Source organism: Colletotrichum acutatum (genome assembly GCF_030867785.1).
Source record: "Colletotrichum acutatum strain CBS 112980 chromosome Unknown BDZ83scaffold_43, whole genome shotgun sequence".
NCBI lineage: Eukaryota > Fungi > Ascomycota > Sordariomycetes > Glomerellales > Glomerellaceae > Colletotrichum > Colletotrichum acutatum.
The window spans coordinates 11,711-24,601 of NW_026849037.1; the positions used below are offsets into that span (position 1 = coordinate 11,711).

The following is a 12,891-nucleotide window of genomic DNA, read 5'->3' on the forward strand; positions in this document are numbered from 1 at the left end:
CGTGCCTTCTTGTGGCCTCTATTGTATCCGGCAATAACATTGCTAGGATAAAGCTTAGAAAACTTCCTGCCTTTGTTATCGACCGCAGGCGATGACGACGGTCGCTGTGGAAGTGAATACCTACTCTCGCGCATATGCGCGATCATTCGAGTTGAGGAATAGAAGTAGTTCAGAGCGAGAAGACCAAGCAAGGGGGCTAGGCGGAGGATACAGAATACAACTACTATTTATCGAGGTATTGTCTATCTGGGTTGCCTTAAGTCGATCCCTCGACACCATAACTGCCACACACAAACACCTGTGCCTGAGTTCGTCTCGAGGACCCCGACCCTCCGTTGCCTCAGAGGACTCTATGTATTTATCTCTATCATATCGCCATGACGCCGCTTGGACGAGCAAGGAAGGAATGAAGGCCAAACGCTTCTAGGTCGGAATGTCCAACAAACCACCAGAATTCTCATTATCGTACATTAGCATAAATACTACAGGTTCTTTTCCGTGATTTCCATGTAGAACGCCCTGAGAAAGGAATCGCCACCCATATCTCCTTTTTGTGAACCCCCAATCCGCCCGTTTCCCCACCCGTCTTGTGCCGCGATTGAACCGAGGAACACACCTTGCCATCGCCTCGTCTTATGAATAGACATGATTGCCAGATTGGGGCCAAACCTTTCCACGGATTCTTATGCGCGCTGTAAAATGGCATGGAAGCGTTCAATGACCTATTTAGCGCGACATTAGTCATGGGTGAATGTTAACATAGTCGGCCAAAGCTGCTTCACTTACCTCTGGGTTTGACTTGACGAATGGGAGATCAAAAAACATGTACTTCTCGTTCTTGAGCAATTCAACAACTGTCACCATGAGACCCCAGGGTTGGGGCCAGTAGCCGATCAGGCGTTCCCAAAGGACTCGAGTGATTTGCTGCCTGATTTCCGTCTCCTCAGGGTCATTCATGTCCTGGCCGAAGATCTCCAGTAAGATACGACTGAAGTAGTTGGTATGGGCATTGGGGAACCGCAGTTGGTTTGCAATGCTAGTGATGAGGTAGTAGCGGGCCTCAGGGGGCAGCTCGTGTAGCAAGATAGACATTGTGGCCACATCGGATGAGGCTGGATTGAAGACATCCGTACCCTTCTGAGTTGACTGCTGGACAGCATAGTTGCCGACATGAAGAGTGACTGCCTCAACCACTCGCAAATTGGCATTGATAGGCACATGCCCAAAGCCCGTGTCAGATCGCTGGCTCTCGACAATGGCTCGCGTGATGTGTGCTAATGTATCCTCGGACGGGCCGTTCTGCAGCGCGTGGTCAAGGACATCGAGCAAGCCCAAGTCGCGCAGAATAGACGCAGAGTTGTCTAGCGATTCAGGGGAGTCCCTGACACCATCTACTCTGTCAGCTTGCAGACCGGGGAATGAAGGGTCCGGCATCTTGGGATGGGTTGCTGGGTTCGCTGTCAATATGGCGTTGAGAAGCTGCTTGCAGTGAGGAGGGACACTAGCTATGAGCTGATGTGAGTGTGCCGCGAGGTAGTCCGAGTAGTCGTGCTGTAAGATAACGAGTAGCTTGAGGGTGGCACGATAAATTTCTCGCGCTACATTGGAGGGCTCAACCGCTTTGACTTGTTCGCCGATATGTTCCAGGAGCAGTTGCAGAAGTCTGGTAAACGCCGCCCACCCGGAGCGATCCTTCATAACTGCGGGCAAGAAAGCCCGATGCTGGAGCAGGGAGAGCCAGCCAAAAACGAAGCCAGGAAGATATTTTGGCCCGAGGTCTGCGAGTCTGGCAGCGAATTTCAGGAATAGCTCCGATCTCTCTGACTCGGGGAGCTGCTCTGCAGTAGAGCTGATTTCGTAGAGGAGAACCGACAACAGACGATGGAATACTCTTTGGTTGAAGTGATCCGCACGCTTCACATGGTGATGGTTGAGCACGAGAGTGACGAAGGCCAAGACAGAATCCAAGTAGATCGCCCGGCTTAGCGTCGGAGTCGGCTGTGCTTCACCGTGAAGCCTGATGAAGATGTTAATCATCTTTGCGAGGGCATCGACAGCGAGGAAGGCGTCTGTCAGGGTTCCCGTCGAATGGGCGAAGTGCTCAAACCTGTCTACCGACATGTCTGTTGCGATTCTTAGGAAGACAAAAAGATCGTCCTTGCTCTTGACGACACCTCTGATTTGCATTTGCTGCACGAACATGATGGACGAGTTCTCCGATCCGTCAGGGTTGTTGCAAAGATGGATCCATTCGTCAAACACATATTCCATCTGGTCCTGCTGGAGTGCGCCTTCGCTCTCCTGTTGCGCAGTTTGCGGCAGCGATTGACCGGAGAGCTTTGCCTTCAAGCGCTGTCCGATGGCGGAATCTGGCTCGTCCTGTATCCAGGACCAAGCGGCCTCGAGTGTCCGAACAAAGTCGCCATAAAGCGCCATTGGTCGGCTGCCGAGGAGGGTCAGATCGACCATCTGGTCCAAGAAGTCTAGTGAGCCTTCTTTCCTTTGCTGCAGCGCTTTGGACATGGACAAATCAATGTTTCTCCAGTCGAGAAGATCGGTGCGCAGCAGTGCGGCGAGGAGTGGCATTTGGAGGAAGGTGGCTCCAGGCTGCTGGCGGAAGTGAGCAGTGACGCGATTGTTGAGTGTCGGGCCAGAAATCTTGCGCAACGTCTCCAGAACATGGACTAGGCTTTCCAAGGCTAAGTTGTCATCAATCGGGCTGAAAATGAGTTGGATAATTTGATCCGCAGCAAAAACCGCAAACTCGTCTGAAGTCTGTGATGCCTTGATCATGTGCTGGACCAATGCGTCAACCACATCTAGGACAGGATGTGGCCTTGGGAGGTCGGCGAAGTGTTCCTCGCGCGCTTCGGTCGCCACGCGCTGCAGTTCCATGAGAAGCTTCTGGACGCGTTCAATCAGAGCGCGACCGTCCATTTGGAATGCTTGGGGTCTCGCGCTAGGCATCGCTCCATTATGAACTGGGGCGTACTGCTGAATCTGAGAGCCGAGGTGTTGAACGGCTGGCGCATCTGCCGTGGCTCCCAGGCTGGGTACGGTAGAGAACTGGTCTTGGAGAACCTCGTTGGCTAGTGATCTGGTCGCATCAGAAGCGGAGGGCACGTGTGATGGAGCATTAGAAGTGGTGGTCCGAGGCTGGCGGGCGAAGTCCTCGTAAATGGCCATCTGCTCAGGGTTGAGGCCGCCCATGCTTGGCGACAGCTTGAACGGGTTGGGGATAGTCCATGCCCATCGACTGAGAGAGGCATCCACATATGGCTCATTAGGTCGCTGAAGGCGATGACGACGGCGTGCTTCCAACTCAGGCTCGATCATCTCCTCAATCTCCGGCACAGCTCTCTCCTCAGCTTGCTTCTCGATAATGTTGCATGCCAGATCAAGATTTGAGTTTACACACATGATGATGGTGCCTTCCGGTAACCCTTGCGGTAGATCGTTAGACGAGTTCCTCATATAATTCGTAAAGTTGGCTCTCAACGGCTCCTTAGAGGTCACTAATGCCAAACTTCCGGCAGTCGCCTTCACCATGCTGATGGCCGATGTCCTGACCCTGTTTTCATCAGGCTCAGTCGCAAAATCTTTGTGAATCATTTGCTGCGTAGAAATGGCAGCAATCGTGACCGATCGATCTACCACAGGCTGTATAATGTCTTGCAAAGCCTGCGTAAGAGCAGTCCGAACAATCTCATGCAGTCGGGTAGCCGTTACCACCATTTCGTTCGTAGGCGGAATGTGAATGAGCGGGCCAAGATCTGGAATTGATGCAGCGATGACCTGAGGAGAGAGACCAGCTGTGACACCAGTGGAAATCCCGTTTAGAGAAAGATTCTCAAATGTCTCCAGAGTGTCCTGGGAAACCAGCTCTTGTGCATCTTCGATAGCGGCACGATTGAGAATCTCGCCGGAAGGCTCGATACTTTTGTGGTCAAGGTTGAGACCCTTGCACAACACTTCAATCTCGAACTTGAGGTTGAGCTTGAGCTCAGCATGGTGGTATAACTCGATGAGCAAGTGAATGATGTCCATCAACCATGGGTTCGGTGGTCGAAATACGGTTGAGTTGACCCCTTGGAGAATGACTTTGCAAACGAAGGGAATGACCACAATGAGCCTTTTCGTGTCGTGGGCCTCGATCAAGAGCTGTTTGAAGGCAATGTTCTTGTGCTTAATTGGCTTATCGCGAGCCAGAGTAAGGAGACCAAGCCAGCCTCCAAGATTCTTGAGGTGTGACCGTTCGGTCGAGTTCTGCATGGTGGCCTCCGAGTTGAGCATACGAGCAACGCTCACGTACGTCTCTCTCAGAACCTCTCCCCACAGAATCTTGTCCTCGAACAGCTTGACTAGTTCAAGATAGACTTGGTGATAATTAGGCTGCATCTTGGCTCGCTCCTCAACCAGGTGGCTTGCAAACCATTGCTGATAACGATGCTCCAGTATTTCCCGCAGCTCTTGACACATGGTTTGAAGGGTGGTCTCGGTAAGATTGTTCAGTACGAACTGAATCTTGCCTTGTGTATCGCTTGATGGCTCCTCACAATCGACCCCAGGCGAGCGGTCAGATGCGTTGATAGACTGGAAGGGCTGCGGTTGACGATCCGTCGGTCTGCCTTCGGCTACGTTGCCGTTCGAAAGAGACTCGGTATTGACATGAGCTGAAGGCATAACGCCGTTGCGTGATCGTGCAAGCTCATCCTCGTGGTCCCTGACCACGTCTTCAGCTTTCTTCCAGGCCTCGGTACCTTGCAGGCCGGGTATCTGCAGTAATTGTCGACAGAAGCCGGGCCATTCTCGGAAGCGAGAAAAGAGTTGCATCAAGGCCTGCAGTCCAAACTTGTACATCGAATCCTCTGGTGAATAGTCTCTGACAGCCTCAAGAATCATGCCAAGACCAATCTTGAGCGGGAGGTCTGAGATAAGCTTGTGGGAGATAATGCCGCCGAAAAGTACTGCGGTCGTTGCGAGTGCCTCTAAGGGATAATCGACATAATGAGCGTACTCATCGAACAGGCCGTGGATCATGCATGCGAACACGTCTTGATCTAGAGGATCGCGAGAATGTTTGTATCGATCCAGGACCTCGACGATGTTGCGGACTTGGATTTCGTCCCCGTACATCTTCTTGTAATGCTCTTCCATCTTACTGTTGGCCCCTGTGGGCAGAGCGTTCCCATCTTTGCCGTTGGCGTCGATGATATCGTCGAAGCCTTCGCCATAGTTGATCAATCTTGGGTAGACCGTGATGCAAGATCTTTGCACCATGATGAGATCCTGCAAGGGAGTCTTGGGGAGAAAGTCCTCCAGAATTTGCAGAAAAGCAGCCACTGTTCTTACTTGGAGAGTGGTACTAGATTTGACGGCAGCTTGGCCATCGGGAGGGCGCTGGAATTGCAATTCCAAATTTGCCTTGATCAACAAAAACTGGAGCAAAGACCGCGCAATCTCATTGCTTCTCTCGGAGTTGAGTCGCGCCCAATTGACTAAGTCAAGATATCCCTCGGCATGAGCAAGCGCTGCGAGGTCAAGTCCAAAACCATTTGATAGGTATACAAGCTCATCGAGCCACTTGTGTTTCAACGCATGCTCAAAAATCAAGGGAAGATCGGTTGGCTTAATGGCATGTGCCTCAATCAGCCGCTGAATCACCCACTCCTTGTCCTTCTTCCACAAGCTGTCGAGAACGAAATCGTATTCCGTTGATCGTTTGTAGAGGAAGCTTTCGAAAAGTGAGTTCAGCGTATCGACTGCCATCGTTGGCCATGGTTTCGGCACTCCAAATGCGGAAACGACGAAGATGTCTAGGTTAGGCACCACGACTTCCTGGAACAGGCGCTTGGCTTCGACGCTTTGCGACGCGTGGACTGAGTGAAGGGCAACATGGAACACGGCCGACAATGCTTCAACAGACACCAACGCGTGCTTGGCCGCGAACGCCGCGCGTTGCTTAACCTCTGGAGCAGATTGCGCGTAGGTTTCCAGTGTCAGCGTTGGAATCAGCCCTGGGATTGTACTGGCGTCAAGCTGATCCGGCTGAAGGGAGGCGAACGCGCATATGAAGGACAGTTGGGTTTCTGGATGTTCCCAGTTTCCACCCCATAGTTTCTGGATATCGAATGTTTGATCCTCTTCAGCGATCGGGAGCAACGCGTCGTACAGACGGAGGAATTGCCGGGAGGAGATTCGAGCGGATCGCTGATCGAAGTATGAAACTACGTCTTGCCACCTAAATGACGAAGGTAGAACTCGACGGAGGGCTGCCGCAAGAATCGATGGGTCATAGCGGGGTGTTTGGCTGATAGTGCAATAAGTCAGGGCAATTGACACCTGCTCTTCACTAAGCTGAACATTCTGAGGCCGACTTTGCAGGTATGATACGCAACTCTCCTCGTCTCTAGTAAAGTCACCGCCCGTTCTTTGGATAGATGTTGCCAGGGCATTTGGAGGTTTGTCGGCCAGCACTCTAACCAAGTCAAGCGCGGCAAGCACTTCAGAAGGCGGCGGAGCCTGGTCTCCGTGCCACCTTGCCTGGACCTTGTAGGCTAGTTCGGACTTGGACGCGGCGTTGAAGTTTGGTGGCTGATACTGAATGAAGCGATCGACGAGTACAGCGATGAAGGAATCGGTCAAATCTGCATGCTCTTCTAGTTCGCGCCGGGCAAGAATATTCACGAAGGTTGGGAAATTCGTGGATAGGATGGCATCGGCTGGATTCGAGGAGTCAGCATTTAAAACAATTGTTTCCCATGACAATAGGACAACCAACCCTTGGTCTTCAGATCGGACCTTGATCCTGTCTTGAAGGCTAGCGCCAGTATCGTCTTTTCGAGAGCATCTAACTTGAATGCTTCCATGAATGTTGACATATCGAAGTCACGGAACAAGTCTTCTGAGCCGGTTTCGATAGACTCAGCAATCTTGTTGGCTTGATTGGCATCGTGGGAAATCTTCTTCATCTCGCTCATGAGAAGGTGAAAGTTGCCATTGGCCCCAGACCGTGTATGCCCGTGGAAGATATGGCCAGCATGGGCAGCGACGAGGCGCGTGAAATACTTCGCAAAGACCTCCATTCCGTGTTCATTGATGAGCTAGGGAAGATGCTTACGTATTAGCAATGATCATGTATCAGACCAGATTTGACAGAACTTGGTTACAAGCTCGAGTGGGATGGCTACCTTTTGTAGTTGTTCTGCTTGTGTCTCCCACTTGGCGCGGTCCCTGTCCTCCTTGATAGCACCGAGGAGGAGATAAACTTGGGCGACAGCGATTTTGACCAGGGAATTTGGCCCTGTCGGACTACTCGTACTTGGACTTGCGCCTGCAGTCAACCCAGCGGATTGTGATGGATGGGGCGAGTGCCAGGCTCCTGTATGCAGTGTCTGTGAAGGATGTGGAGAGAATGATCCCAACCTTGGTTGTGGGACCATGGGAGAGTATTGCGTATCGGGGCGGAAGAAGTTTGGAAGGAGGAGGAGTCCGTCCTACAGCAAGACCAGACTAGACCAACTTCCTCGCTGGAGGCTTCCGTTATTGAGCCGCCAAAGTAAACTATCTCGCGATCAACTACGCCCACATCAACGACGAGCACTTCCAGCACTGTGAATGTGGCCGTCGGCGCGACGTGGCGGGCAGCAAATGTCGCAGATAATACGCAGGTGCGTCGAAAAAGATGACTGGGCGGGAACGAGGATTTGTAGGCCGTGTCTAAATCGTTGCTGATGCGATGGAGGTGTTGAGCAAAGGAGGGGAGGGGACCTGGCACTTGAGCCAGGTCGACCGAGAGCGCAATCAAGATGCCCACCGATGATCGGGCGGAGATCGATGAGCGGCTTCTGGAACAAGCTCGCTATTGCCAAAGGTTGAGGAGGAGGATGGGAGTGAGATGGAGAGAGGGAGAGTTCGTAGAATATGCGACGTTGATCGATCGGGAACGTCTGTCGTGCGGTGCTTGACAGCTTCGCAAAGAGAAGAAGAAATTAGAGCCTGGCTGGTTTGGCAGGTACGTGAGGACGTGGAGGCTATGGTTGCCGGTAGGGGATTGGCTTGGACATGCACAAGGCGGAGAATGGACGGCACCCAAGGGAAAATGTGCCTTACCTAAGGTACCTGACCTCATGGGCGAAGGCACACAGTGGAGAGTAAGGAACCTAGGTACCTACGGCAGGAATCTCCAGGTAAGGTCCGTGGTACCTGGTACCTTACCCTACCAGGCAGGCCAAATAGGTACCTGGAGTAAGGTTCCTTGAAGTGCCCTAGGCAAGGTGACAGGCCGCGTGCACCTACACCGCCCCAGAAAGTCATACTTGAGGCACCAAATGCAGCCTACCTTTGGTAGACATGCTACAGGGAGGTACTCCTGAGGTAGCTCGGGTGGACGGATATCGAATCTCTTCTGAATTCACAAGCTGGCCTCTTTGGTACTCAATCCAACGAAGGTACTGAGGTAGGTAGTTTCCGTACCGCTGGTTTGATAGGTGGGGGGAGGAGCCCGTCAGGGCACGTGACATGTCAGTAGTCTTGACCTGGGGAGAAGCACCTAGGTAGTGAGGTACCTTAGGTAGGGCAGGCAAGCAGGTATACCTTTTCTCAGCATCAAGACCTCTGATGACAGGGAACTCCCTCTCTTTGTCACCTTGAGGTAGGAAGAGGCATCTCGGTAGGTACCTGGGCACTTAGTGCTCGGCCAGCACTCCGAATGCCCTGCATGCCTCTGTAAAGTGCCTATCGCCCTAGCTACTGTCGTGGCCGTCGTGCCCGCCTGAGGTACTTTTCTTGCTACTGAAACGGAAACCTTATTACTACAGGCCATTTCCCTCAGGCAGCCATGCTTGATCTAAGGACACGCTAATCTCAGCCGAGACACCCCCACTAAAGTAGGACGTCCAGGAAGGCCGCCTTATGTAATGACACGGTTACCCGGCAACGGAGCCAAACAATATTACATTGGCTAAGGTATCTATTCATCAATCGACCGACCCGTCATCCGACCACAGTTATTGACGCCAACGTGGCTCTCAACCAACTCCAGCTTTCAAACGCGAAAAGGCCAGAAACATCACTTCGAGGTTGTGCGCAAAGAGACCCAAGGGCTCTTCTTGAACCTTGATACATTCTTCTACTGTTCAGTAGCTTGTATCGATCGCACGTAACGCCATACCCATCCAGATTATTTTCCTGATTTAAGGGCTTTAAGCCACTCGTAGGCATCATGCCTATATCGACGGCAGATGGGCCAAGCGTGGCTTTGTCATGTATGTTGCAATTCTGTGTCTCTGCAGCAAAGCAGGAGCTGACTGACTCGACATGTAGTCGCGAACAACTTCTGGGGAAAGGAAGATGCTGGTGTAGGTCCTTTGCTGGATCGCATGCTCGCTGCAAAACAAACATGCGATGAATTGAAAGCTTTCTACAGCGGCAAGTAACACGACTTGACATGTTACAGCCGAGAGCTAATGTCCAGTACAGCTCGTGCCTCTATCGAAGACGAATACTCCCGAAAGCTACTCTCTTTGTGTCGGAAATCATTGGGATCCCATGAGTCGGGAAGTCTGAAGATTTCCCTCGACACTGTTCGAGGCGAGGTCGAATCGATGGCGAAGCAACATCAGAACATCGCAGCGCAAATGAAGACAGAACTGGAAGAGCCTCTTGCCGCTTTCGCGGGTGGTATGAAGGAGAGAAGGAAGATTGTGCAAAATGGGATTGAGAAGATCCTCAAGACGAAGATACAACAAACACAGCACGTCAACAAGGTCAGTTCTGATCATGCTCCCAAATCCGAATTGGCCCATGAGTCTTCCAGATTGAGTCTCTCGACGAGTCATGTACTGACGAAGACAATAGACGCGGGACCGATTCGAGCAGGAGTGCCTTAAGATCAAGGGCTACCTCGCCCAGGGTCACATGGTTATGGGCCAAGAGGAGCGAAAGAACAAGGCAAAGCTAGAGAAGACGCAGATCAGCGTTGCGACGTCTAATACCGAGTACGAAAATGCTGTTAAGGCACTTGAGGACACGACAGTGAGGTGGAACCGAGAGTGGAAGGCGGCTGCGGACAAGTTCCAAGATTTAGAGGAAGAGCGTCTTGACTTCACAAAGAGTAGCTTGTGGACGTTCGCCAACATTTCTTCCACTGTTTGCGTCAGCGATGATGCTTCTTGCGAAAAGATCCGTTTATCACTGGAAACGATGGATGTTGAAACGGACATCATCAGCTTCATCAAAGAACAAGGTACAGGCCAAGAGATCCCAGATGCGCCAAAGTACATCAACTTTTGTCGAGGAGATGTCAACGACACGCAATCGGAAACGTCGGACGACGACAGCTACTCCGTTGCCCAATTTCCAAGGAGTATAAACCCGGCGTTCAGATCGTCTTCACCGCAACCCTCGACATACGAATCGCACCACGATCCCAATTCAAGTCTTGCTCAGGATCTAGGACACAAAGATCCACCTTTAGCTACTCCCAGAGCCGTTGTCGCCCCCGATTCAAGGCGTCAAGATGCAAGCCCTTCTACGTCTAGGCACCTCGCTCATGATACAGCACCAAAGGATGTCAGCTCCTCTCCAAGAGGATTTGGCTTGAACCCGGGCCACAAGGATGCAAGCCCAACCGCAAGGAACTATCTTCAAGACACGGGCCGTCGGGAAATCTTACCCCCTAACGCTCGCGAAGCACCAGTTGCCACACAGAGACCTTTGGACCAAATCCGGCAGGCAGCACCGGTTGCTCATCCCCCAGCTCAACAGCAGCAGCAAGCAAGCCGACCTTCTCTTGACATGAGTCAGCGTGGATCATTTGCGCCAGTCCCTCATGATCCGTACCCTCTCGACGGCATGACAATGCTTTGCCGTACCGGCCCACCCTCGGAGCGTAGCTCGCATCCGCCCTCGGCCAGGCCTTCAAGCCGTGATTCCCTCAGCGATTACTCGAACCCAACCTCGCTTTCAAGCCAAGAACCAGTGAGCGGTAAAGTATCGCCCGTTAAGCAGGAACCGGTGAGTGTGGCACCGGTCCCTGATAAGCAAGTCCTCAAGAAACGGAGCGGCTTCTTCCAAAATCATAGCCCATTCCGTCGCAAGAGCACAAAGGAATCACCAGGCCCGCCGGCGAACAGAAACACCTGGCACCCAGTAACATCTCAAGGAAGTCCGGCTCGAAGGCCCCAGTTGCAGACTCAGGAGACATCAGACCTGCTAGGAGACAGATCAACCGTGAGCCCAGAGCCAATTGATGCAAATGCTAGTCTCGCATTGAACGTTGGGCAGAATGTCTTCTCCGTCACAAATCCAGACCTGGAGAAGAGGAAGGGATCCAATGTTCCGGCCGCTCAGCCTGAGACGGACCCAATTGCCCTGGCCCTGGCCGAGCTCAAGGGCGTTGGCGTAGGCGTAGGAAAGCAGTCCAGCGTGCGCGTTTCCGCAGACCGCTATCACGGCATTGCTACTCCGACGCCCGGCTCCCAGCCATTCTCTAGGTCGGTCCCAGCGGTGGGGAGCAGCAATGCAACGGCCGGGGGACTTCGAGGCACGCCGCCTCCCTATGATCAGCAAGTCGTGCAGAGACTCGGCGTACCACCTCAGGCGGTGACAGCAAAGGCCATGAAAGAGACATCGGCCAAATTTACCGACCAGACTCGTAGCATGTTTAACCCGGCTAATCGCCCTGGGTCAAGCTACGGTGGAACGACCAGCTCACGGCCAATGACACGAGGTAGCGACGTTCCTCGAGCAGCGTCACCCGCCCCCCTCCGAAGCGCTTCCCCGAGAACGGCACCGATGGAGGACATGCGAAGCGGCTACAGAAGCGCCCCGCGTACTGCTTCGCCGAGAGCTGGGCCGGCCGAGGATACTCGGGGTGGATACCGATCATCGTCTCCTAATCCTCAAGGTTCTCTGGGACGAGGCTCGTCGCGGATGAGCAACGTACCCAGAAGGGGGTCAGAACAGCCTTACTACCAGCAGAAGTCACCTAGCACAGTGTCGAGAGCGGCATCCCCAGCCCCTTACTTGGAGAAGATGAGACCGGGCAGCAGCCATGTCGCCAATGAATTAGCTGTCCAACTCGCGCCTGTAGGTGATGAGAGCTATGGATCAGTCCGTGGCCGTGGCGGGAGTCGACCTGGAACGAGCTCCAGCAATCGGGCCATGGGACTCTACGAAGGCGGCGGACCACCGGGACAAGGCGAGTCGAGACAGCGTAGCAAGAGTGTGGCAGACCCATCTCGGCAATATACTCGAGATGGCCGCCCCATATTGCATTTTGGTAAGTGCTGGCCCTGTAACAAGAAGAAGAAGAAAAAGACGGTGCTAACGAGGGTGCAGCAAGGGCTTTGTACGTTTACCAGGCGGCTATCCCAGAAGAACTAGGATTTTCTAAGGGGGACCTTCTTGCCGTTCTGCGTCACCAAGATGACGGGTGGTGGGAAGCTGAAATTCACGGGAGTAATGGACGCATGGGGCTGGTCCCAAGCAATTACCTTCAGCCGTGTTAGAGAAGTTCGGTTTCCCAGGGAGCAGAGGGTGACACGATTGGCTGAGTTGACGAGCATTCATGACATGAGCGAGATTCTCGGGAGTTTTGCAGCTTTGATATGTAGTTTTGGGGTATGCCTTGTTGCGGCTTGGAGTATCGGTTTCCGAAGATGCTGTATACTTGCGCTTGGTTGAGATTGTCGGTCCTTTCCACGGACAAATTGGCCACTTAATGACAGTGAGCAATACATTTGAACTTGCGCTATAGGTGGTGGACTTTCTTGATCCCCGCATGTTGAACTTGGTGAAGATTGCGGAAGCGGAGGTGCGGTGACCTTTGGACAACGTGCATCAATGAAAGATTGATTGCATGCCGCCGCCGAGTGCCTATGTCCATCC

The 12,891-nt window shown here is 52.8% G+C and overlaps 2 protein-coding genes across 2 annotated transcripts; one reads left to right on the forward strand and one right to left on the reverse strand.

Moving 5' to 3' along the window:
• Positions 1 to 584: 584 nt before the first annotated feature.
• BDZ83DRAFT_777325 (CCR4-Not complex component) lies at positions 585 to 7,442 on the reverse strand (the record flags this gene model as incomplete). The annotated part of the gene is made up of 3 exons (XM_060515477.1): positions 585 to 6,722; positions 6,782 to 7,103; positions 7,191 to 7,442. 3 exons carry the CDS (start codon positions 7,440 to 7,442, stop codon positions 742 to 744), a joined length of 6,555 nt encoding a protein of 2,184 aa, XP_060365286.1. The 3' UTR covers positions 585 to 741.
• A 1,436-nt stretch (positions 7,443 to 8,878) lies between these two features.
• Positions 8,879 to 12,890, forward strand: BDZ83DRAFT_620141 (uncharacterized protein). The gene is made up of 5 exons (XM_060508177.1): positions 8,879 to 9,266; positions 9,325 to 9,429; positions 9,481 to 9,767; positions 9,859 to 12,283; positions 12,343 to 12,890. The coding sequence occupies exons 1-5, from the start codon at positions 9,224 to 9,226 to the stop codon at positions 12,510 to 12,512; spliced, it is 3,030 nt and encodes a 1,009-aa protein (XP_060365287.1). The 5' UTR covers positions 8,879 to 9,223; the 3' UTR covers positions 12,513 to 12,890.
• The last annotated feature ends 1 nt before the right edge of the window (position 12,891 follows it).

Coding starts and splice junctions, on each gene's coding strand:
- BDZ83DRAFT_620141 (XM_060508177.1), top strand. CDS start 9,224: ATGCCTATATCGACGGCAGATGGGCCAAGCGTGGCTTTGTCAT. Junction 9,768..9,858: donor AAACACAGCACGTCAACAAG/GTCAGTTCTGAT, acceptor CGAAGACAATAG/ACGCGGGACCGATTCGAGCA. Junction 12,284..12,342: donor CCGCCCCATATTGCATTTTG/GTAAGTGCTGGC, acceptor ACGAGGGTGCAG/CAAGGGCTTTGTACGTTTAC.